At 37.9% G+C, this 25,812-nt stretch overlaps 2 protein-coding genes across 3 annotated transcripts in view; one reads left to right on the forward strand and one right to left on the reverse strand.

Moving 5' to 3' along the window:
• Positions 1–155: 155 nt before the first annotated feature.
• TTC14 (tetratricopeptide repeat domain 14) lies at positions 156–8,150 on the forward strand. 2 transcript variants are annotated; one of them, XM_026045127.1, is made up of 12 exons: positions 156–319; positions 701–822; positions 940–1,139; positions 1,760–1,844; positions 1,936–2,065; positions 2,614–2,766; positions 3,416–3,487; positions 3,838–3,957; positions 4,042–4,164; positions 4,740–4,857; positions 5,779–5,888; positions 6,754–8,150. In XM_026045127.1, the coding sequence occupies exons 1-12, from the start codon at positions 156–158 to the stop codon at positions 7,763–7,765; spliced, it is 2,409 nt and encodes an 802-aa protein (XP_025900912.1). In that variant the 3' UTR covers positions 7,766–8,150. The 2 variants fall into 2 exon arrangements, with proteins under 2 accessions (XP_025900912.1, XP_025900913.1); XM_026045128.1 differs by lacking the exons at positions 5,779–5,888; positions 6,754–8,150 and having other exon boundaries at positions 156–303; positions 679–822; positions 4,740–5,616.
• Positions 8,151–8,944: 794 nt separating this feature from the next.
• The window catches only part of CCDC39 (coiled-coil domain containing 39), a 16,981-nt gene continuing 113 nt past the window's right edge, over positions 8,945–25,812 (reverse strand). Inside the window, exons 2-20 of the mRNA XM_026045233.1 lie at positions 25,624–25,743; positions 24,649–24,795; positions 24,017–24,175; positions 23,322–23,414; positions 23,097–23,225; positions 22,240–22,431; positions 20,688–20,791; positions 20,231–20,363; positions 19,681–19,875; positions 18,801–18,965; positions 17,965–18,102; positions 16,736–16,944; positions 15,015–15,138; positions 12,916–13,075; positions 11,437–11,543; positions 9,975–10,115; positions 9,664–9,843; positions 9,351–9,439; positions 8,945–9,074 (exon numbers count right to left, since the gene is read on the reverse strand). Coding sequence (XP_025901018.1) covers positions 8,945–9,074; positions 9,351–9,439; positions 9,664–9,843; positions 9,975–10,115; positions 11,437–11,543; positions 12,916–13,075; positions 15,015–15,138; positions 16,736–16,944; positions 17,965–18,102; positions 18,801–18,965; positions 19,681–19,875; positions 20,231–20,363; positions 20,688–20,791; positions 22,240–22,431; positions 23,097–23,225; positions 23,322–23,414; positions 24,017–24,175; positions 24,649–24,795; positions 25,624–25,734 — 2,706 coding nt within the window. The 5' untranslated portion in view covers positions 25,735–25,743. The remainder of the gene's footprint in view (positions 9,075–9,350; positions 9,440–9,663; positions 9,844–9,974; positions 10,116–11,436; positions 11,544–12,915; positions 13,076–15,014; positions 15,139–16,735; positions 16,945–17,964; positions 18,103–18,800; positions 18,966–19,680; positions 19,876–20,230; positions 20,364–20,687; positions 20,792–22,239; positions 22,432–23,096; positions 23,226–23,321; positions 23,415–24,016; positions 24,176–24,648; positions 24,796–25,623; positions 25,744–25,812) is intronic.

Raw genomic sequence — 25,812 nt, forward strand, 5'->3', positions numbered from 1 at the left:
AGACCGCGTCCTCCGCCGCGCCAGAGGGCGCTGTGGGAGCCTGCCCTGCGCTGCCCTCCCCTCGGCGGCCGCTCCTCCCCGCCGGCGCGGCCCATGCGCGGCGGCCTCGGCGCGGCCGTTCCGGTTCCGGCSGTTGCGGCGGCCGTTGCGGCGCCATGGACCGGGAGCTGCTGCGGCAGGCGCTGAGCTACCACGGCCCCGCGCTGCTGGCGCTGCTGCGCGCCGAGCAGCACGACAACCCCGACTTCCGCGGGCTGCTGCCGCCGCCCGGCGTGGCGCTGGAGCCGCCCCGCGGCGCCCCGCACTCGCCGCCCGCCTGGTGAGGGGCCGCGGGGCCGCGGCGGCGGGGCGCACCGAGTGTGAGTACGGGGGCCGCGGCGGCCGGGAGCACCGAGTGTGGGCACGGGGACCCCAAGTGTGGGGACAGGGGCCGCGGCGGCGGGGCGCACCGAGTGTGAGTACGGGGGCCGCGGCGGCCGGGAGCACCGAGTGTGGGCACGGGGACCCCAAGTGTGGGGACAGGGGCCGCGGCGGCGGGGCGCACCGAGTGTGAGTACGGGGGCCGCGGCGGCCGGGAGCACCGAGTGTGGGCACGGGGACCCCAAGTGTGGGGACAGGGGCCGCGGCGGCGGGGCGCGCGCGGCGCTTCGGGGCGGCGGGCGCGGCGCCGCGGCCGCTCTGACCCTCCCTCTTCCCCAAGGAAGGAGAGGCCGAGCACCGAGGCCGAGATCCAGCGCTTCATCGCCAGGAAGGCCGATCTGCTCTTTGCCCAGTCGTGGCAAACCAACGGGCCCATGTCCGACATCCTCGAGGAGAATGAAGGTAGAGGCGCTCGCAGCGAGCGCTGCCTGCGTGGATGGGTGCCGGGCAGCTGAGGGTGCAGGCACCGGGGTGGTTACAGACAGGGCTGCTGACGTGTTGGTGCCTCGTGTCTTGCAGAGTACTGCGCCGTTATGCCGCCCCTGGAGCGGTTCATGGACGTGCCCAGCGAGCAGAGGCGGGAGCTCTTCTTTCGAGACATCGAACGTGGCGATATTGTGATCGGGAGGATCACTTCAATCCGTGAATTTGGCTTTTTCATGGTGCTGATTTGCCTGGGAAGCGGTATCATTCGGGAGATCTCGGATATAGAAATCACTGTAAGCTGGCTGTGATTAACAGTATCTTGCGTAGAGCAGGAGTGTTTTTCTTCAATCATTGGCTGCATCWTGCATCTTTTAATGGAATGGCAGGGATAAAAGTAGAACTGAGCTCTGTGGCAGACTTGATTTGACAACATGGTGCCCTGCTGAGGCAGCAGCACTTCCACTGTTGTTCTTCCCCTTCCTCTCCTCAAAATGTATTAACTGTGCATGGAAAAGTTCATCTATGTATGGATGTGTCAACTTTAATTTGAACCAAGCCATGCAAGTTTTATTGTGTTTTAATTACTTGATTTTGGTTGTACACCACGATTCAATAGATATTCATCTGTTTTCTTCTTGGAAGAAGAAAAATACTCTCGATTTTATTTAAATTCTTTAGACCCTAAAGACTGATAGAAATTGGTCTAGGTGTTGATAATGCCTATCTTACTGTGGTAGGAAAACTGCTTCTATATTTAAAAATTTGTATATGGATGCATGCTAAGATGACTTTGCATGTTAAAGGTTGTTGTGCAGATGAATCCTGAGTGGAAAGCGAAAAGAGGACAAGTTTTATCATGCAGCTTATTTGGTTTTATAACTACTCGTGGTTTTTATTGTAATCTTTTTTCCAGGCTCTTTGTCCGTTGAGAGATGTGCCTTCTCAAAGCAACCATGGAGATCCTTTATCATATTATCAGACTGGAGACCTTATTAAAGGTAAGCAGCCCCAGAAGTTGTTTCAGGAATATATCTGTTTCATTTTGGAGACAATTCCTCTATTTGGTCTTATTTTTCACTGCTTYCATAGCTGCAGTCAAGGATGTTGATCGTTACCATCAGAAGCTCACGATCTCGCTTTACAGCTCGGTTCTTCCGCCCAGTCTCTGTAGTACAAAACTCGGAGTAATTACCTCTGATGATTTTCCATTACATTACAAGTAAGAATTTATTGTTCAGCTGTACTTAGTGTGTTTGTTGTGTCTGAACAGTGTCTTTGACAGACTGTCCTTTAAATTTGCTAGGGTTACATGTGATGTAGTTAGATAGTAATATACCATGTTCATCTTCATCTCTTTAGCATATGTGTTTCTGGATATGTTTGAAGTTGTGTTTTTTTCTTTTTTTTTTTAAGAATCTTTCCCAAAACGTAGCAGTAGCAAAAAAACAGAGTGAGGTTGTGTTCTCTAAATCAGAATTTGAGATATATGGATGTGTTAAGTTCTTAAAATGACTGTTAACACCTGGTGGGTTTTTCTGCAGTTTCATAATGCGTCATTGTAGGGTGAAAGGTTTGCTAAATAGTGAGAAAACTGACCTTGTGAAAGGGAACAAGATGATACCATGACATGATGTGCTTGCTTACTAGTGATAAGTGTCATTACACTCATGCTTGCTCTGAAAGAAGCATCAGAAGCAACAGAAGCATAAAATTGGGTGTACAGCAGGAAATGAGGTTGTGTTTGTAAGCATTGGTGCTTTCTTTAAGGCGAAGCATGGAAGTTGCCAATTCATTAGAGACATATGAAGAGGTTTTGCATCGTTCTCCAGGATTTGCTAATCCATCAGTGATTGAATATTTAGCAGAAAAACTAGGATTAAGTGAATCAAACCCACCATCTTTGATGAGAGGTCTTCAAATGTAAGTGAGTTTTTATACTGATCCTATAGCTTTGAGGAAGTTAGTCTGATGTATTGACATAGACTTGTGATTGGAAGTTTATGTTCAAAAACTTCGTAGATATCTGATTCTTAAAACTTAATTCATTGCATGACTGTAGCCTTYCATGTTCGTAAATGTTTGAAGTTTAACCATTCTAGAGTAAGAAATGTAATGTGAATTTCTTTTGTTTTATAAAAAGGAGATGATTTTTGCAACAACCTGGATTTGATACTGATTACTTCAGGAAACTGTTATGTAGATMTTGTTAACATCTTTGGATTGAAATGTGAGCTGTTTAGACTCTAATGAATTTTATGGCATATGTTTATTCAAAATGTTTATTAATAGATCTGAGGTTTTAGTGAATATAGCTTCAAAAATCTGTTGCTATTGATATTATGAGCCCTCAAATGTTATGCCCCCAAGCACATGCAACTATGATTAAATGTGATACAGCTGTATCAATTCAATTCAGAACTGTGGAATGGGTTGGGAAAGTTCCTTTTGGAAATGTAAAAGTATATGCCCAGATGGAGAACAAGAATGCATTGYATAAATACATCTTTTAAGACTGATTTTATAGATTATGGGGACAACTTGACTTTTTGTTCATTTGTGCTTTTTAAAGGAAAAATTTCAATGAAGAAGATTTTGCACCTGCATTGAGGAAAAGGCAGTCTGAATCTTGGGCCTTAAAATGGTATGTTAAACTTAATTTTCTTGCCAGTGCTTATTCTAAGATTATTTTACGGATTATATTTCTTAAAAGAAAATATATTCTGAGGCATTTTTCCCTAGTACATACATACTCTGGATGTAGCCTGGAAGACCTGCTTGAAAGTAGCCCTGTGCTGTAAATGAAGAGTGTTGTGTGGTAGTAGTGTCTGAGGAAGTGCTCTCAGGTGCCTCACGCCTTCAGATTGTGTTGCTGTGCAGTGATATGCACATGACATTGATATAACAAGCTCAGCTTAAGGTTTCCAAATTAGTAATGGTATGCAGTCTGCCTGGACTAACTGTATGTAACGCTTTCTAAATGTTTTTCTCCAGTGTGAAGACTGGAGTTGATTATTTTAAGGATGGGCGCCATGTGGAAGCCATGAATGAGTACAACAAGGCCCTGGAAATAGACACAGGGAATGTGGAAGCTTTGGTAGCCCGTGGGGCTTTGTAAGTATCCTCATTTCCTTGTTTGTGTTTTTGTTTCGTGAAAGAGAAACTTTGTTCAACTTTGTAACTCTTCCCTTCTTGTAGGTATGCAACAAAAGGAAGTCTAAACAAAGCCATAGATGATTTTGAGATTGCATTAGAAAACTGTCCCACCCACAGAAATGCAAGAAAATACCTCTGTCAGACTCTTGTGGAGAGGGGYGGCCAGTAAGTTTTAAACTGTATTTTTAATGATTTTTTCCAGTATTTTGCCTATATAGCGCTTGTTAGGGGACAGCACCTTTCCTTCTTGGTTTTTGGTAGAAAATGAAGTCTGCTTTGGAAATAAAACTGCTTGTGGAGGTGGCTTACATTTCCTCCTGTGTCCCAATTAAAATGCTTACAAAACATTTAATCCTTGCGGTTTATTTCACCGATAGGATATCAGGCTTATGCACAGTTTATGAAACATTTGAAAATATTAAAGGAGATTATTTTTAGAAAGTAACTAAGTTGTATTGTTATTTTTCTGAAATTTTTGATAATTACTGTAAAAAAAACTTTCAAACTAATATTCAGGGAGCAGATTTCTTTTGAGAGATGTGTTGAGAGACATTTTTTTTTAAATGAGCTGAAATCTAAACATGCTTGCTGATGATTATGAGAAAATAATTTGTTGGGAATATTGTTTTATTTCTTTACTGAGGTATATTAAGATGATAAAATTGATATTGGAGAGAGCAAGAAAGAAAAGAAAAATTCTGTGGCTTACATGTGTATAAAACTTGCAATTTTAATATTAGGTTGGAAGAGGAAGACAAACTAGTAAATGCTGAGAGTTACTATAAAAAAGCCTTAAGTCTGGATGAGACTTTCCAGGAAGCAGAAGAGGCCTTAGCAAAGCTCCGTAAGCACATGCAGGTGATTCTTTACTTTCTCTTCATTTAATTCTTTCCTTAATGAAAGTGAACTATACTCTCTGTATGGCAATATAAAGAAAGAAGTCTGACTGCTTTAGAAGGAAGTCTCTAAATACTGGTTCAAATGAATATTCTCAGCAAGTGGGAGATAAGTTACTGTCGYTTAGTGTTATTCTGGCATAGTGGCCATTGTTGCGCTGCTAAGAAATATGATCAGTTGAACTATTGTTTGTTGGTTTGCATAGCCTTATGGCTGAAACATAATTGGAAGTGTTTTCCTGTAATACTGATTATGTGTTTTTCTCCCATACATTTTCTTCCGAATTGGACCGTTGTTGCTGTATCTGACATCCGGTGCTGCTCATCGCCAACAAACTTCTGGAACATGATTTCTTGTGTAAACTATGCATCAAACTGGTCTGTGAAATTAATACAAAATGGTTTGTATTCAAATGTGGCCAATTTGACTACACTTCAAAATGGGTTTCAACATACTTTATTTGCACACTACAATAATGACATTTTCCCTCCCTGAAACCCTTTCCGCTTTTTCTCTCCCCCCAACTTTTATTTATTTATTTGTTTTCCCCTTCTCATATTGCTCACATTGCTTTTCTTGCATTTGCTATCTCTACCTTTTGGGCTGCGTGCTTTGTGGTCTGCTGGATCACGGGTACCACTGCAATGGCTGGTCAAACCTTTTAAYGGGATAAAAACTGCAATATGGTCCTTAATGTGAACCTGATTATCACAACGGCCAATGCCAAACTCCTGAATAATATTAATTCTTGATCTGGGAATCCTGGTAAAATATCTTTGGTGTAACTATACATTTGAATGGGGTTGGGGACTCGGGGAAAATACCGGTGTAATGCTTTTACTTTTAATGTGACTTTTTTTTCTGTATTTGGGTTCAAAAAAGAAATCTTTGGAAATGAGGGAGAAGCAAGCTGCAAAAGAAGAGAGAGAGAAAGAAAAAAAAGTAGAAACAAGTGCAGAAAAATTGCGTAAGCTCTTAAAAGAAGAGAAAAGGTAACCTTGTAATATTCAGTGTTCTGATTCTTAAGCCTATTGTGCCAGAGCCAGAATATTTTTAATAAGGAGAAAGGAGGGGAAAAAAAAAAAAAAAAAAACCAAACCCTCAAACCCATCCCAAACCAGTAAGTATAAAAACTGTTATTTCAAGATAAAGGACCCATTGCAAATGCTGGAATTTTCTAATAAATGAAATTCTAATTTCTAATATTTCTAATAAATGAAAGCACAGATTAAATRGGAGTTATAAAACAGCCAAAGTATGATGCTCAAGGCACCACCATTTAATGAGTGTCTGCTGGCTTTTTTGGCCCAGTTGTTTTTACCTGCATTGGTGACATGAATAAGCTCTACTATCAGGAATTCACTGAATTCTGTCACTACATCTGAAATCATAATTATATTGTCTTCCCCAAAACCATGGAACTAATCCTATGGATGCAAAGAAGAAATGACAGTAAGTACAGATAAGACCATGAACACATCATTGTTGAACAGATTGTCTAAGAGTAAGCAAAATAGAAATGTAAATTTCTTCTCCAGCATTTTTCTGGGCAGTGTTCTTTAAGGTATATGGCCTCTACTAGAAAAATATGTGGAAGAGAAATTGACTACAAATATTTACAAAATGCAATGGGATATAAACTGGGAAATATGACTTTTATAATAGAAGTGTTCTGTGGATTTAGTATGAATTTTCTTATATAAACGGTACTTGAAATTATGTCTTGCCAGGTCAAACTCAGTTTGTTTGCAAGTCCAGTTGCAGCCAGACTCTGGAGAAGGCTGGTCTACTTTTGCCTTAAATGTATAATCTTTCCTGGATGCTGAAGATTATTTAATAGGTTAATTATATTTTTAGGTTGAAGAAGAAAAGGAAAAGATCAACTTCCTCCTCCTCTTCCTCTTCGTCCTCTTCCTCATCCTCTTCCTCCTCATCTTCAAGTGACTCTTCATCAGATGCATCATCATCTTCGTCCTCGTCGTCCTCTTCCGGTCACAAAAAACGCAAGAAAAAGCATCGAAATAAATCCGAGTCTTCCCGCAGCTCCAAAAAGCACTCATCTAGATCTTCACATTATAAAGATCAGGTTAGGAAAGATGAGTGGTATTCGCCTCCAGCTGATACCTCTGCTTCCTTTCTTAACCAAAGGTTTGAAGTGGAAAAACTGCTGGAAAGGCAGGACAGCTTAGTGTATCCAAAAACAGAGGTAAGAGAGAGAGAAAGACACTGTTCTCTATCGAGGACTTCAGCTGAGGATGAAGACACTTTTGGAGGTAGGTCTGAAGATTCAAGAGATTACTATAGTAGCTCCAGAACTCAGGCAAGTACTAGCAAATATGAAAAATATGATAAACCAGACAGATTTTTCTCCAGTAGGAGGAGTTCATCAGGTTTTTGTTATAAGACAGATGATAAAACTAAGATGCATTATTTTAGGAAATTAGACAGGGAATTAGAGGGGAGAAGGGAACCGTTTAAAAGATACGGCTCAGGTCAATACAGATATTATGCATCTCCAGCAGGGTCTGACTATTCTGGCAAGTCAGTGGGAAAATACAAATCGTATTCTAGCACTTATYTACGTGACAGCAATAAAAGTTATGATAATAATAAACATCTATTAAGTCACCATAAAGATGAAAGGAGAGGGTATGGATATAGAGAAAGAAGTGATGAGGAGACTGAGGAGGCTGAGGAGACTAAGGAGACTAGTAGCACAACAAAGGAAGTGGACGAGGAAGCTACTCTAAATAGTCAAGAACAATCAGAAAGTGGCATTAAAAGAAACCTGCCCCAGAACTTAGTTAAAATATTCAATCAAATTGCTGAATTTGAGAGGGAAAAAGGAAGTAAGCAGAAGAACCAGTAAAATACCTAGAAAATGGTATTATGCTGGATTAAATACATTTTTTCAGGTATGTGTTAAGAAAAATATATCCCCTTTAAATGCATATGAAAAGTGATAATAAAGCAGAATCTGTTCTGTTGTGCAGAATGTGTGGCAAATATTCTTTAAGGTAAAGAGGTTGTATGGAGGAAAAAGAGATGCAGGGATGTCTCAAATAATAATTCTAATTTAAATCAAAGTTACTTGTATTCTTGGGATGTTCCTGTTCAATATTCTTAGTATGACTGGGTGAAATTTTAATCTTTTGATGCCCTTAAGCTGTAGTTAGTTGTGTGACTCGCATCATATATGCACTTTAATGACAGGTGGTTTTTCTTCTTCCTTAGGGGTACTATTGACTGTTAACTATTTTTGTATTAAACCTAACCTCCAGCTCTACCAAGAGGATAACTAAATGGAGCTGTTGTGCCATCAATGTATATAGCTTACTTGATCATTAAATCGTACTAGTTTTGTGTCTTAGTTTTTGTTTTGAAGTCACTGGTGTGTTTGCTGCTGCTGAATGGGTACACTRGTTATTTACATACTGCTTATGCTACCTTCTAGAGAGGGATTCTGGAGCATTTCTACTTTAGGTAAGTTCAACCTGCCAGTGTCTGTGAACAGACAGATGTATTACGTATTATTAAATGCGTCAAATACACTCTTTAGGTAATGTATATAACTTTAGGTAAAGTGTATAAACATGGAGGGTCTTCTCAAACAGTGCTTTTTCTCCTGAAGCATTSAAGTGTGGGCTTTTTTTCTTTAGGGATTTGTGTTGCAGTAGCTTAAAGGCAGTGGTTGCTGTAAAAGAAGTTTTCCCGAGTTAGAATGAACTCTTCAAGTAATTGCTAACATAGAACCTTTTTGGCAATAGGCTGTATATAATTTGGATAGGAAAAGTATAATTCTGACTTTAATCCTTTGTTATCAAAAGATATTGTGGGAAAACAAAACAAAAAAAACCCTGGACACTTAAAAATGATGATACTGTGTAATTTATTGCAAGCTTTAGTAAGAAGGTGAAACATATTTCTGGAAGAAATTGGCACTAAGATTCTAATTGCTATTAAATCTTGCTAAAAAATTAAGGTGTAGCTTAACCAGTTTAGAAGCCTTGACTAGTATAAGGCCTTTATTATGGCTTTGAAAAGGTATTTAAGACTTTTTTCTAGGCAGTTGTGAACCACTGGCAGCTTCTCCTGCTGAAGCATTGACTGAAAAACTCAGGTCTATGATTTTAAGTGCTGAAGCCTGACTAGAAGCTGAACTTGTGCTTCTGGAGGATCTGAAAGACAAAAGCTTGTTATTCAGAATATTGAATGCACCTGCCTGTAAAGCAGAGCTTCTCCTAAGTGTTATTTACCATGAAGCTACTTGGCAAGACTGTTTAGATAAATGACAGATTTCTATAGTAGGCCTATGAGAATCTTGTTAGATCATAATTGATTCAATGTGCTAAAAGCAATATTGTAAGGATGGACTTTGAATATGGGAAAGGTTTCTTATTCTAGGTACATACTTTGAGCAGTTATCAAGAAAAGCTTACATATGAAGCACTTACCTGCTAGAGGCCAGAGAGCTTCGTGATGATGGTGAACTAGAACTGTGACTACCACCAGCAGAAGAAATTGTAGAAAGTTCTAAATTGGACTAGAAAATTGAAACAAACAAACAAAGCACTCTGACTTTAGGATTGTGTAATAGAATATCACAAAAATATACAATTTTCCTTTGTATTTTAAGATGTTAAAAGCAGATTCTTTTTCTTCTTTTATCATAAATATACTTTATGACACAATTGAGTTTGAAAGGCACTCATCAGTAGATCTGAACTGTAAATCAACATTTTAGCAGCAGTCAACTAGAGAACTCACCTGGTGAAAGTACATTTGAAAGGCTGTAGCTAAATCAGGGTTTGCTTCTAGAATATCAGCTAACAGCTTGTCGATGGTTCTGTTGAAGTCTTTCAGTTCACGAAGATCAATGTCTTTTTCTTCTTGTGTTTCTGTTTTAGTTTTCTTTAGAGACTGAATTTCTCTGGATAGTCTGGAACACTTTTAACAAATATTGTAAAATGTGCTGTTGCAAAGAAGTTTTTCTTCAGAAACCTCCTAATTATACATTCCGATTTTAACCATACTGCTATCACAGTACATTTAGAGTTTGTCATTAATGATATACCAACCTGTTTTCTCACCCTTTCTAACTTTGGCTTCTGTTCTTCTATGTCTTTATTCAGCTGCAAAACAATAGCTTGTTTTTCCTTTATTTCTTCTTGGTAAAGGGCTTCCTGCTTCAGTATCACAGCAAGACCTTTTTCCATGCTCTACAAATTCATATCAAATGGTTTTAATTTATAAAACTGTTCTGATACCCCTTCAGATTTTATATCACTTTGTGGTAGGATCTTTTGCTGCTGCTACTTGCTTTAAAATGTACCTCATGCAGTTAGTATTAATAATTATGCAACTTAGATTATTTAATATATAAATAGCCAGGTAGAGAGACCACGTCTATTAAAAACTTGCCTTTCAGAGTAGTGACAATGAAGTTAGAGGTGTACGTGTTCAGAAGTGCCTGTGTGCTGGATCAGCAAGGGATATACATGGTAAAATCCTGAATATTTTGCTGCTTAACTGACGAGAGCAAGCTGTCCTTCTAAAAATAACATRTACGTTATTTATTGCCATCTCCTGTGGGAACTGATGTATAGYTTAAACTTAAGTGAATAAAATGATCTCCATTAAAAAAAGCACTTCCTAAAACCTTGTAACTTCCTAGAATTTGGTCCCTGATGGAAATGTGTGCTTGTTCCTTAGTCTCAGATGTAAATTTTTTTTTCTTGAATAAGATGCATGTCCTGTGTTTAGAACAGGCAATAGGAATGTTTGCTTACCTTTATGAAATAATGAACAATGACCTCTGGTACATAACAAGGTGCCTTTTGATTACTTCAGCCTAAGGAAATTTTAAGTAAAATGTCCCACCTTGGAGATTAACACTGCTTGCTCTCAGGGCTCTGTATGTGTATTAATGGCAAAAAGAGCCAAGAGTAAAAACTARATGTGGGGACTGAATGCAGATGATGCTTTCCTTTCATTAGTGCTCAAACCATTAACTCAGCTATCTTTCTGTGGCTAAACTAACAAACACTATTTGCAGCAGCTGCAGCACCTTTAACGTGCAAAACAGAAAATAACATCCTAGAAAATCAAGGGGACATATCTGGGACATGTGAGTTTTAATCCTGCAATGCTAGACATTATACTATACAGGATTACAACTACCTCCTTTCTTGTTGTTAAATGTGTATGTGGAAGTTTAAAACACCTTTGTGGCTAGATGCCAGGACACAGGAGAGTTTTCCCCATGTGCCTGTGGAATTTTTAGCTTTAGAATTGTATGTGACTAAAAAGCCTGAAGGTGCAGTATGACTCAAGGAGTCACAAGCCCTCAAATCGCTTTGACAGTAGATAGAGCCTTCTAAAAACTGCATCCACTGCTGCAAAGTACAGAATGTAAAAAGAATGGGGGAAAGATTGGTCGCAGAATTTCCTGTTCTTTCCATGAGATGGTTGATGTGAGTTAAGGGATATTTTGTATTTATAKCCTTGTCTGTTCAGCAGGAACTCCTGCTTGTACTTTACCTGGAGATTTTCCTGAAGTTCTTTGATCTGCTTTCGTTTGTATCTGTACTTTTCATCAGCAGCTCTTTTTTCCTCTTCTAGGTTCAGTTTTTCCTTAAACTCCTCACCTGTTATTCCAAACAATAACTCAGTATAAAAGCTAAACAAACAATGTGTACAACCTAGCTCAAGTTTAAGATGTTCCATCTTCATTTTAAAGTAAGCTACGTTTTAACTGTATCAAAAAGTACTAATCTGCATCATTTATGGATAGACCAAGGATTCAATTGATTAAAATAAGTATAATGCTCATACTGTATTATAAGCTGTGTAAATAAAATGTTAAAAAAAAAAGGAAGGCATTTTTGAAAGAAATCATGGTTTCAAATAAATCCACAGAATAACATAATTTGATGTAAAATAGTAATGGCTACTACTCCCTTTCTATCTGCTACAGATATATCAAGGTGTAGGACTTTTTTTTTTTTTTTTCTTAACTGTATCACTTGTCCCAAATGACTATGAAAAAGTAAGAGGCTTCATGAAAGATTATGATTTAAGAGCCGCTGCTTCCAGAGCCAGCAGAGGGCACAGAAGTTAAATAATCAAACTTTTTGGTAAAGTTTATTTAATTGCTTGTGCTGACTCTTTTCTGTAAGGCCAAAGACTGTTCCAGTGGAGAGCAAGTACATAAACATTTTAAAAAAATGCTCAAGATATTTTGGAGAATTCTGAGAAAATCTCAGCCCTTTTATTTGGCTTTTTGGTATTTTAAAAATTGCTGCCACTGCATTTTACTCTTAAATAAAACTTCATTTTTCCCTGATGATACCTAGTTGCTTTCTCTCTCCTTCCTATATAAAAGTCGGACAGCGATAGTGTAGCTAAGGGGTTTGCTTCATCTCTGAAGTGCTTATATGTGGGCTGGCTGTAACTGAGCTGCCACGGGCAGGGGTATCATTGCTCCAAGGACAGTTTTGTGTCGAAGGCAGCTCCAGCTGCCACCTGAGTTAGCAGATATGTGTGGTGGAGCCCTGCAGAGAAGGAAGAGCTTTTTGCACAGAGTACCATGCGCCTGCTTTTCCTGTTAGAGCTATGCGCTTAGCTGGGCAGTCTTTCTCCCAGCACCAATTTCTTTCTTTTTTTTCTTTTTTTTTTTTTTTTTCCTTCCAGTAATGCTATATAACTTGGATGCTTTCCCTCCTCCTTACTTAGGACTTTTTACAATATTTACACATGCTTAGAGATGTTTACATTAATCAGATGATAGAATATGAACGTTAGTTCTGTCTTGCTGACCCTTTTTCTATGCTTAGTTATTCTACTCTGCCTTGCTGAATGAGCCATAGCAGTGTGCAAAATACACTCCCTTTTGCTACTGTCAGTTTAGTCTCTGCCTGATTCATTCCCCTCATTGAATTTCCCCAATCTATACCAGTTTTATACCATCATCCATAGGTTGCACATAAAATACCAGTTTCCATTTTACATTTTACATACTTGTCTCAGTAACTTCCTTGAAAGAATTTCGGTAATTGCTGTTGCAGTTATTAAGTACACGCAGAGTGTTTTCCAGAGCTACAATTTCTTTTTCAGCTTTGCAGATCTTTGCATCTAAATGATCACCTTCACGCTGAAGTGTTTCCTTTTCCTGTGCAGCCTGAAAGGAAAACTGGTATTTCAGGTGACTGAAATGGTTGATAAAAACATTAAGTTAATTATAAGGGGGAAAAAAATACCAGCAATATTTAGGAGTTAAAATCCTGGGTAGATATGGGGGCTTATCCATGTGGTCACTCTGAGATTTTGTATACTAGGTAACTGGAAAGAGTAGTTATTTACAGTAACTGAAGCTATTTAAGTTTTCATGTGCATTTTGTTATAACCAAGCATCTGCCTTGATGTCGACCAAAGCTTAAAAAGTCCTGATTAGCAGGACCCACAGGATGTACGAAACACAGTTCTCTGTTTTGTCCTGCTGTGAGGGCTGAACCCTCTGAGTTTCCTTTAATTGCAAAATTCAGGTAAGAGTTGAGTTAGTGCATTACATAATTCCACCAAGAAAGTGTTAAAAGCCATTCATTTTTTCTGTAAAGTATCCACTGAAAGCTTTGCTACTCTGATCCATAAGACTGGTGAGAAACCCAGCCAGTTGGAGAAGGGGGAAGTATTTTCTGTAGCCCTTGTAGTTCCTGCCTTGTGGTTAGCTGCCGCCCCACGAGAGGGACGAGGGCTGCGGTGCTGTGCASAGGCAGCCAGGGGAGCTGGAGGAGAGAGCCAAGCCATGACCCTGAGGCTTCCCTACAGCTGCACATCACCTGCCAGAGGCAGCCAGTGACAAGCTACAGGGAAAGGGTGAGACGCTGGAATGTGAATAGTAGCAGAGCACCTCTGAGAACTCTTAAATAACCATCCTTCACCTTGAAGGAATCATCCTTATGTTTACCCACTGGAATGCAGAGGGATGAGATTCTATCATCTTGTCAAGGAAAGCGACGATCGAAGACTCTTCTGCAAGCTTTTCAGGGGTAATGTGGTGTCTGGTAAGCTGAATACCATGTAAAGTGGCTACACTGAGGATATCAGTGATGCAGCCAGTCTTGCTTTGGAAGATAATGCATACAGTAAAGTGGGCTTTTATTTCCTGGCGAAGGTAACTGATTTAGCTTATAACTTCTAAGTGGACTTGAACAATTACCTTTTGATGTTATGCACTTTTCATCTTCTTAGCTATACAGTTGGGGATTAGCAAACAGGTTTCCTTCTTTCAAAGTAAAACGCAAATGCTCTTTTAATGTCAATAGTACAAAAAGGTGTCATAGTTCCAGATGAATGAGATTTTGGAAGAAATAATGGAATGTGGATGTTCATTTAGATGGAATTCCTGTAGCATGCTGAGTAGCAACTTAGAATAGTTGTCCTGTAGGAAGACCTGGCCAGATGAAACACGGTACTGGGAAAGCTTCCTTCAAAGGTTCTTCTGCTGCTCAGAAATGTAATATTGTAGCAGCACCTCACCATTGTTGGGGGTACACGCACAGGGACCATAGGGCTATATTGAGGGTCTGTTGTTGATTTAATTTAGAAGCAAATCAGACAACTTGTGGATATTCTAGAATCAGCTCTTGTATTGTGGATATAGTTTTTTGTGAAAGGTGRAAGTGTGCAAAGATGAAGAGTAAGTTAGTGTGAGCATGAAAAAGTGATATGGTAAAATAAATACCTCAAAATAACATTCCCTGAAGGCTAAAAGAAATTAAGATTGTATCAAACACRGTGATAAACTGATTTTCACACATGGATGGATTACCAGTGAGCTAGTAGTATTTTGTGTGACTACATAAAAAATTAATGAGTACTGCAGTAAGATTTTCAAACTGCACCAAATTAGAACTCTGCTTATAACAGGACTGACCACAGCAATTAATTTGAAATCCCTGTRCTATTTAAATAAACAACAATGTCAGATAACATAAAACAATAAGACTGAAAGCAAATAGTAGATAAGAGCTTGTCTTAGTTACTGCAGTGGAGCCCAGGGAAATCTATAGCTTAATACTCTACTACTTCTGCCATAAATTATAAAGCTAATACAATACCTTAATTACATAGTAGGCCTGAGTTTTCTCCTCTTCTCCTTCAGGTGGCATCATGACAACAGTAAGAATTTCATACCTGCTTCGCAGTTTATCGATTTTGTTCAGGCGGTCTTGGAGTTCAGCACTAATTTATTTTAAGGAAGAATAAATGGGTGGAGAAAGTCTTGTATTATATTGCAGGCCCTTTTTGCTATAGCAGTTTAAATTACTCGTTAAATTACCCGAGCGTTCTGTCTATGTATTAGAAGGTAGGTATGGCAGTAGTTGACTTGATACTGGCTTTTGTTGCTCCCTTAGCCACAGTCCTTTTTTTGTTTGTTTTCCTCTCTTTCTGGCTGTCCACAGTTCTTTTTCATTTCTAAAATGAGTCAAATTTACTGTCATATTCCAGATCACTGCATCATGGGAGGCTGTGTCACAGCTCTCAGAAAATATTTAAAGGTTTGGCATTTTAATCCTACAGCTGCACAAACTGCCCCCTGCTGATACTACTTTAATATTGCCACTGCTGGATGAGTGTAAGCAACAGCAGGCAACAACCCCAAATCAAATTACATGGAAGTACCAATTAGGTGTGTAATTATCAGAGGGGAGGAAAAAAAAAAAGAAAAAAAGTCTGCACACTCAGTGAGCAGTTAAGCTTTAGTAACACTAAATCACTCTAATTTCCTATTGTGTGGGGTGTGGTTAGCGAGGAGTGAATAAAAAGCCTGCCCCATTTCAGCAACTCAGCAGCTGAATGTTTGGATTTTGGCTGGATTTAACCACTAACAATAGTGGGAGTGCAGAGCTGAAGATTAATGGATGTGTTGTGTATTACAGAAARGAAAAGTTTCTTTAAGGGTGGCTGCTTTATACAGTGTTTTTTATATCATAATAGGTAGGCAAAAGTGAGACAAGTATGTGCTGTAGGAGGCTTAAGAATTTTGTCATACAGGACAGATAGTGAAGAACTTGTCTATTAAGGGGAAAAAAAATCTTACAGGTGAGCCAAACTCACAGTTTTACCAAGTACTTTTGAATAAATCCTCTTCAAAAGTAACTTTTTAAAGTAGCTTGTCAGAGCCCTAATTCCTTTAAGTTCCTCTTTATTTTGAAAAGTGCACGATGGCACGTGTAAGCTTTAATTTACAAAGCTTTTGTCTGACATTGTAAAGTTAAAGTAGCAGCACATGCAGCTGAAGTTTCCCTTCAATGCTAGAGAGCATCTTTACTAGCAGGTTAAACAGTAAACTCTTGTACACCCCTGACACTGGACAGCAGGGACTGAGATATTGTGCAAGGCTGAAAGCCAAGCCTTGTTTCTTGTTTTCCAAGAAAGGCTAGCCAAAACAATATGCTTCTTCAGTGTATGATTTTGAGCAAGATTTACTTCATTCTCAGTTTCTCCATTGGTGGAAGAGAATCAAATGCTTATTCCTCTGCGAGGAAGTTCCCATGTTAGAGGTAGAAATTTTTAATATAAGTTTCAGTTGACTTCAGTTGAAACTTTAATGGCCCAAAAATGTTAAATGTAATAAAAACAATTTAAGAATAGGGAAAAATACAAGGTACCATTTTATTATGCAGAAGATATAAAAAAAAAAAAAAAAAAAAAAAAAAAAAAAAAAAAAGCACCTGGAGACTGATTACCTAGGAACCTAGGAGTTTTAGGGAAAGATCTTTTGGGAACATATGTTTTAAGTTGTATTGTGGTTCTTAAGTTGCTATGAATGAGATACCTTACACGTTGACGTTCCTGATCCACAAGTTTTATCTGAGAATCCATCATTGCCTTGTGAATCTTAATTTCTTCCGTTCTTTCTGCTATTGCTGTCTTTAACTTCAGTTTTTCTTTTTCCAGTGTGAGAACTTTCTCTGCCTTATTAGACAGAGTATCTTGAAGACGTTTCAGTTCTAGTTTTAAGAGATTTTCTTCAACCATCATCTCCTAACAAATGTCAAAAAAAAGCTCGGAATAAGAAAGTTTCCTTTTATTTAGATATTTATAAATCAGTTAAAATACAAAGCATCCATTTTTGTGCCCTCTGTATATACCTCTGTAGGACTCATTCTGCTCTGCATTTAAGAATGTTCTTAATTTCTCCTTTGCTAACAGTTTACATGGYGAGTGCTGTATGGTTAAGTTGCTTCCTGAATGGCTTTCTAGAAATTCTTTGGAAGCAGTAGTTGAGACTGAGCAATGGAGTCACTAGGCATTTTCACGTGCAACTTTCTTTTAATTTGGTATTATGAAGTGAGAGATAATAAAGATTTTTAAAGCAAAGAAGCAGATCTTGCAAGGAACGATCTCAAGCTGTTACATGTTTTTTGAARCAGTACAGCTCTCTTGGAAAATATTCTAGGTTCTGTATGTCTGTAAATTATGATGTATTATGAGCAACTTCATGTATATTGAAGCACATGAAATGCAGTCATTTATGAATCTCGCTAGCACATGAGCACTTTGAAGCATGAAAACCAGAAAATCTCCTCTTACGTAGCCCAATTATTTTCATACTCTGATTTTTCTCATGCTATCGCCTTCCTTCCTATGTTCACCTGAATTTCACCCCCTAAAAAAATCTTCCACGTTAGGGAGAAATGGCTGTGGGGAGCAAGTGTAGCAAGTTGCAGCAGGGCTGATGGATCAAACTGTCTCCTGAAAAATCTCAAAATTYAATAAGAAAATGATTAGCATCACAGATTGAGAATGAAAATCTAATCCTGGGAGAAGACATGCTGGCTAGAAGAAGAAACATTTAAGTCAATGTGAGCTGTTTAATGCGCCTGTTAACATAATAGCTATGAAAGTGACCCAAATCCAAGTTTGCAAAGGAAGGTGCGAGCTATAAACTAGTAGGGTTCCTTGTGTTGCTCTGCAGGAGACTGACAACAGCCTTGACACGTTGTCCATTCCAAAAAAAAAAAAAAAAAAAAAAAAAAGGAAATTTGGAAAATAATACTGTACCTGCTTGGTAGCTTTAGCTTTTTTTAACTCCTGATCTGATTTCTCATTGTAAAGATTTAGTTCATTGATCTTGATCATCACATCATTTGTTTCTTCTCCTGTCTTATCCATTGCTCTCTTGATGAATTGGAGATCATTCTGTTTCCAAATAAGTTACATTTAATTCATTTCATTGAGTACAAGTTGTACCAAAATTAGGTAATTTTAAATGAAATATTTAAAAATCCTGGTACCAAGGACTCTCATCATCTTGTATCCATGTGCTACTGGGTGAATCTTTCAGCCAATAATTCTAATGTTATATTTTTTGGTCTTGGTTTAAAAAAAGAAAAAAAACAGGGCTTTGATATGTCAGACTCTGGCTTATAGGTTATTAATTCATCTTCATAAAACCATCTGAATTTGGTATGACTCAAGAGTATTAATAAATACTGTCCCTCCAATTTAGTAGTATTTAGTAATGTTACCTTGTAAAACTAAATGCAGATGTACCAATTTTTTGAAAAATACACAAAAACAAAGAGTACTGTCAAAGAATAACAATCTGTAGCTTTCAGACTATCATTCTAATAATAAATTCAGACATTTACAAGCAGTCGATCATGTTTTGAAATGGAAATTAAGCTTGTGTTCCCAACATTTCAACTGTTGTCTTTGTGCTAATACATCTTAGGAATGCATCTTAGGAATTATGAACTTCCTGGAAGGTACAGGGAAAATATGAGATACRAAGTTGGCTTACATATATTTAAAACCAGTACCAAATTATTAATAAGAAATTTACTTAATTCACTTAATTCCATTGCAGGAAAAAGACTGATGCTCTAGGAAGTTACCTGAAGTTTCTTGTGTTGTCCATGTAAAATATTATATGTATTTTTCTTTTCTTCTAAGGTTTTCTTAAGTTCAGCCACTTTTGCTTCCAGAACTTGCTTTTCATCCACATTAACCTCCCCTTCTAACCGTGACAGCCGTCTCTCAACTTGCTGAATATAAAAATCCTGTTGAAATAATTTAAAAGAATAAATTAGAGTCTAAGATAAGCAATTTCAGCCTTCCATTAAGCTAACATGAGATACAGACTTGGAACTWGATGTTGGCTTTAGGACAATCATCTAATTAAACTAGTGTTTTATAATAATCTGTGGCTTTTAAACTTCATTAATGTCAAACATAGCAAAAATGTTCTTAGATGACTGATGTGCAGTGATGGTTCAGAAGTAATCTTGTGTGAATAACAAAGCACACCCAGCAAAGTCTGCTGTAGGGAGGCTTACAGTGGAGTTGCCATGTTGGTCTTACTAGCAGATGTTGATAGAAAAGGGCAGATTTTCAAAGTGGTGCATAGGAAATATGCACAAAATCCAATTAGTAAATAACAGGATTTTGGCATGTACCTCTTGTATCTCTTTAAAAATTTACCCTGAGGTGTCTGTGGTTCAGAGGGATCAAAGTAAAGAATTGATTTGAGAAATTAGTGCAGAAGGGAAAGATCCAAAAATAATGAAATGTACAAGCACATAACATGGGTGATATAGAGCAACTTTCAGTTATTTCAGCTTTATTCATACATCTAGAGACAGAAATGCAGCCTTCAAATTAACATGGCACAGAATTTCTGAGAGTAATATGTTAATAGGAATAAAAGAACTCAAGCTATTTCATATTATTGTTACTTTGAGGGAATAACAAAGGGAGGGCTTGTTAACATTTTACCTGTTTATACATTATTTCCTGTTGTCTTAATGCGTCTGCATCAAGTTTACGCAGACGACTGTTAAGATTTTTAAGTGCTGTCCGACTTCCCTCGATTTCTGCCACCACACTCTTCTCCTTCTCCTTCTCTTCATTTAACTCCTGGGTTTTCTTGAAATGTAGGTCTTTCAAATGCTTCATTTCTGTTTCTTTTTCCTAATGACAAATTAATGATTAAACAAGGCATTCTAAGAAATTATTTGCCTTCGTTAATCATATATAGGGAGATTTAAAAATGAGCACTAGTAGTAATGTGGAATTTCATAGGTCTTCAAAATACAAGGTTAGACAAATTTTTTTTATAAACTTGGATCATACCTTGCTATTATGTGACTTGTTATGATTCAAGTAATGATATTCTGTCTACCCTTCAAAAACCTTGAGTTGAAGTGGCTAATTGTCATATTAATATCTATATTCGATTCCAATCCATAAATAAGCACWTGTTTAATATAGAAGTTGCAAAGTTCAAATGAATCCTCACTTGCAGAAACTATTTAAAACATTTTACCTTGACAATTTTCTCTTCTTCCTTTAGTATTTCTTCCATTCTYAAAGCTTTCTCCTCTGACGTCAGTGTTTTCTCAGTCACAAGCTTCAGTTTATTGGAAAGACTTGCATTTTGCTCGTTAAGAGAGGCTAATCTAAAACAGTTCCATGATGTATTAAGTTAAACTAAAAGTTGCACATACAACACTGCKAAAACTAAATATCATATCTAGTTGAGCGGTTGCATTAAAAAGTCGCTAAACTTGAATGTATGATAACCAAGGATTTCTTCAGATTTTACATCTGCTTTAAAAACRAGGATTACTTGGAGTATTTAAGTTGCACAGGCCCAGAATCTACGCAGCAAGTAAAACAGACWGAAAATTGAATGCCTTAAAAAAACCATTATTGAAGGTTTTTGTTCCATCAGGGATCTGAATACATCTTACAAACCATGTTTCTAAAGGTCTGTTTCTTACCTGGATAGTTTATTCTGAATTTCCTTTTTCAGATTGGATGCTTGTATCCTTGAAGATTCTAGATCAGAAGTAGTTCTTGCCACAGTGCATTTCAGGGTGTTCAGCTAATAAATTAAATAAGAGTTTGTTTGCTMCATTTTGACTTTAGTACATCTCAGGCTCCTTAAAATTATAAGTTCTGTTTATTGAAAAGTAACAGTTTTCTAAATGAAAAGTGCTGCAAATTCTGTTCTGATTTACATCASCACAGCTCATAGAGTCAGTAACTGGCATTCATAGTTATGAAGGTTACAGGATGAATTATGAAGTAGCTGGAGGCCACAACCCTTGTCCAATAGCATCTCTATGAGTGGAACCAGGCTTTTATAGAGCGTATCCAATTTTAATGTGAGGTTCTTTGTAACCAGGGGTATTCTTATATATCTAATCACCATTGCTAGTCTTAACTTCCTTGAGTATAAATAGGATAGGAATATKGTAATGTAGAAGTAGCTCATTAATCTTCATGGTATCACTTAACAGTGTAATTGCCTTTAAGAGAAACCTTGTAACCTGTTCAAAAGTATATAGCAGGTTTCTCACTGATTCAGAGTGAAAGGGAAGTCTCAGATGCTTTCTGTTCCTCAGTTATATCCCCCAGAGACTCTGGCACCCAACAATGGGACACTATTCTCRAGCACATTACATGGCATTAATTTTTGGAGATCTTTAAGGAGCTCACAGCTTAAGAGAGAAAAATCTGCCAATCCCATGAACCCTGAAGTCTGCATGAAGTGTAGGGTAATGGAGCAGACTGCAGCTTGGGAGCTGCTGGAGGAATCCAGCCTCCAAAGCCATTTTTCCCTGCATTGGAACCTCTGACTGAAGGGGATATTTTTAGTTGTGTAGAATATGGATAATTTAATTAGGATATCAGCTTCTGAACCAGCTACTACAGAGAAGTTATCCAATTTTAGTGTCACAATAGATGCACAGAGATATTTGAGTCACAGAGCCTTGCCAGTGTTACTGTTTTCCCTTTAACAGAAAAGTAATACAAATGTATCCCTTCTTAGCAGACCCTGGAGACTTAAATTACCTATGTGGAAGTTTGTGGGGGTTTTTCCTCTCTTGTTTTTTGTTTCCCCACTAATTTTAACATTACTACAAGGACTATCAAGAGTTACTTTTCAAAGCATAGGGTAACAGTAATTTGGAATCCAGAAGAAATTTCTCTCGTCATCATACAATCCTGCAGGCTACACATGCTGATAGCAAGGCACACCTTCTGAAGTATTGAATGAATAGCATAGAAATCAAGAGAAAATTTACCTATCTTGTACCAATGCAATTGAGAATACAAGGTCATCCCAGTGGCTCTGCTTCTGCTCTTGTTCACTCCCAACAGTGAAGGGATTGGGTTCCTGATTCAGATTYCAATAATTAAAAGCAGATTGCAAGGAAGAGACTTTGGTTTTATGCTATGCTCCTAGTAAGTTTTTATTTCAATATTTCCTCTCTGTAGTTAGAGACTTTTTCAGTCTGTTTCTCTGAACTATTTGGTCATCATTACCTCATCCTGCAGCTGAACTCTGTAAGTCTCCTGGCTTTGATACTCGTTTCGGAGGCTAGTTGCTTCCCGCTCAGCAGAAGAAATGGCCTTTTCATATTCYACATTATTAACAGTTTCATTGATCAAAAAGGAGGTCTTCTCTTTGAGGACAGTCTCTTTTTCTCGCATCTCCTGTTTTATCTCTGTTATTAACTAGCAGAATAAAAACATTTTAGACTTGCTTGTGTTAGTTAAGATGCCTTGTATTAACAGATAGACTACTCTTAAGACTGCCATTTGCATGAGGCGGCCTACTTGTCACATTGTTCAAGTTCAGGAGTGCTGTTACCTCTCTGGATCTGCAGGATCTAGTTAGTTATTTTTATATGATTATTTGTCAAAATTGTGACATAAGTGGTAGTGATGTTTTTTTTTTTTTTTTTAATCACCACCCAAACACAAAATCTCTCCATGTGGTATTTCTGTACTCATGCACTGAGAAACACTCTATCTTATTACTGCTTAGATTAGAGAAAAAGCAGCTCTAAGACTTGCATGCTTTGCATCTTCTGATGGCCCTGAGACTGAAAATCAAATGTTTTATAATATCAAGCACAGCACCATTACTTAGTGAGAGAGACTCCTTTCATAATAAATATAATTAATGTCTATCAACTTCACCAAAACAATGTACTGCCTTTGCATATCTTTCTGTAATACCTGGACTCTGATACAACTTAATACAGAATACAGGAAGTCACCACAAAACCACCACCACACTGTACATCCAAAACTGTTCTACATGGGAGAGTGGCAAATTCCAGCCAATTTTATATRTATGTAGCCAGATATACAGATGAGTCACGACAAAATTTTACCATAGCACAGTGATCAATCTGTTGATCTCTTCTTTGCATCTGTTCGATGGCATTCTCCCACTGCCTGATGACTTCTTGCCTTTCCCGATGAACTCTGCGAAAATCTTCAGCTGTCTTGTCAAGCTCTATCTGTTTAAAAGGAAGGACTGCTATGATTCTTGATTTAAAAATAAAAATTAAAAAAAAAAAAAAAACAATAAATCTTCAAGAACTTTAAGCACAAACCTGAGCTGTTATGGTTTCTGTAAGCTCATTATCAAGAGCTCTGTGTTTCTGATTTGCTTGCATGGTCAGCTTTTCTACTTGGAGCGTTAGTGCCTGAAATGAGATGATATGAAAGGATAATGTATTTAATAATGAATATGTAAGGTCAGACRTTTTTGAAGTTCTGCCACAGCTACAATCCTTATGAAATCTGAACTTGTGCCTGCAGCATCTATTTATACTGCCTCTCATGACTCTAGACAGTTTTACTCAAATAGCCTTTATCAGAAATATTAATAAATTCAATTCAAATAGGAAAATTATGTTGTCTATTCATATCCGGCATCAGTTTTTAAAGCAAACTCCACACTTATTTCGTTGCGAAGTTGTGTTGGTAACTGGTGGCACAGTTTTCTAATGACCATGAGAAATTACTATTACACTTTCTTATCTAGGTAAAAGTAAAACTTAAATTTTATCTAGGAGAATAAGGAAATTAATGCCTTCTAGCCTTGTAAAATTGAATCTCTCTGGCCTTTAAAATGAGCCTGCTAAAGAATTCCGCTGTTGTGCCAAGTGGAAACCATCATATGTTAAACGCGCTGTTTTACAAAATCTTGTCAGTCTTACTTGCCTTGAAAATATAACCAAGTCTTTAGGTGCTAAAAATAGGTCTTTGCTTTTGTTTCTACCAAATTACTGTTGGATCTACTTACTCCTAGTTTCTCCTCATCTCGTTGTGCATACTTCTGAATTGTCATAGCATCATTATCTTTACGATTTGATTCCTTTATCCAACTCTCCAAAACTTCCTCATCACAGTTCAGCTGTTGTCTTAAGTCTTCCAGCTTCTTGGTGGTTTTGCTTATATTATTCTAATAAAATTTGAAATAAATGTCAGATGTCCAATAAATTCTGTGAATATTAACTGAAACGAGCAGTTCAAGCTTCTGTGAGAAYTGAAGTTTACAGTGATCATATTGTCAGAGTTAACATCTGGCATTAACAGTACCTCGCTTGTTAGCCCACCTCCATGGCTTTGAGAGTGATATCTATCTATCTGTCCATATCAATATACATCACACTGAGTTCTTGAACRTGGTAATGTTGTCTAATGCTGAAAGAAATGTCTTTCAACATCTAGTTAGTATTTCCTAAGTCTTGTCCAGTCTGCATAAGGAGTTACTCAATGTCATTCTGTGCATACCATGAAAAGTACATCTAGATCACTTTAAATTTATAGGTTTTACATATAAAACATCTTCTTGACTTCTGCAAGCACGAGTGCAAAAAAGTCATGAAAATTAACTGCAATATAGAAGTTCTCTTAAAAATGTTCAAATCTTACTTCTTGACTGTTTTTCTTTTCTCTTAAGAAAACTATTTCATCTTCCAGTCGTTTAATCTCACTTTTGAGACGTCCACATTCTCTCTCAGCAAGGGCTTTGAAGTGTTGTTCAGTTACAATTTCATTTGCTCTGGCTTTGTAAAGAGACTAGAGAATAATACAATTCAGCATTTTACATTTATAGACCTTTAACTCCAGAAAAAAAAAAAAAAAAAAAAAAAAAAAAAGGCATTTTATATACAACCAATCAGAAATAGCCTGATTTTCATTTAAATATAGAAATTTTTTGAGTAACTTTAGTGTTGAAATTTCGGTCTCTTAACCCRGGAGGGATTTATGTCACATTTGGGAGGCAAATCAAGAGAAGTGATTTTATTGTTTTGAGCTGTGCACCAGGCTGGCCTAGGRCAACATCTCTGTATCATCTAATCTTCCTGAGAAAAGTGATTTGAGAGATCCTTATAACAATTAATCTGTTATTTTACTAGAAGCTTCTCCTACACAGAGAATGGCTCGTGCTGCTTTTTTCCCATGGGATACTGTAATAACTGATGTGGCAGTTCTGGATTCTACCTGACTTGGCAGTTTTGGGAAGTTTAAGCACTCATTCCAGCCCCAAGGGGCTCAGAGTCCAACTGGAGGTCTCTTAACAACTTGAGCMTCTCCTTTCGTTGTCAAGTCCAAAAACCATCTCTTTTTTCTTTTTCTTTTTCCATCACCTGGACTACATCTTTTCATATTATCTATGACAATTTTTCATGGAGATTTGTAAAATGCATCATGAGTGGGCTTTTTCAACGACCAAATATTGTCACCAAGACACATGATTTAACATACGCTTCCTGTGCAAGTCCTAGAGGATGGGCCTGACAAATCTCTAATGCAAGTGCCAAAACACATGGGGACATAAGCCACAGAAGAACCTCGTGTCGCCAGTGCGGCTGCTAAGATGCACGTACTTGATGGGCACTTTACCTGCGTGAAGCTGAACTCCTGCCTCACGTTTTTTAAGTGAGACGTCATCGCTGCTGTGCGCTCTTCCGTGTCAGTCAGCTGGTTCTGCAGGTTTACTTTTTCCTTTTGCATCTTCTGCAGCTGTTTTGAAGACGTTAACAGTTGTTAATTAAGACATTTAGTCACCTGCAGCTACTTAAGGGTATGGGG

Source organism: Nothoprocta perdicaria, unplaced genomic scaffold (assembly GCF_003342845.1).
Source record: "Nothoprocta perdicaria isolate Ctin4 unplaced genomic scaffold, notPer1 scaffold_4, whole genome shotgun sequence".
NCBI lineage: Eukaryota > Metazoa > Chordata > Aves > Tinamiformes > Tinamidae > Nothoprocta > Nothoprocta perdicaria.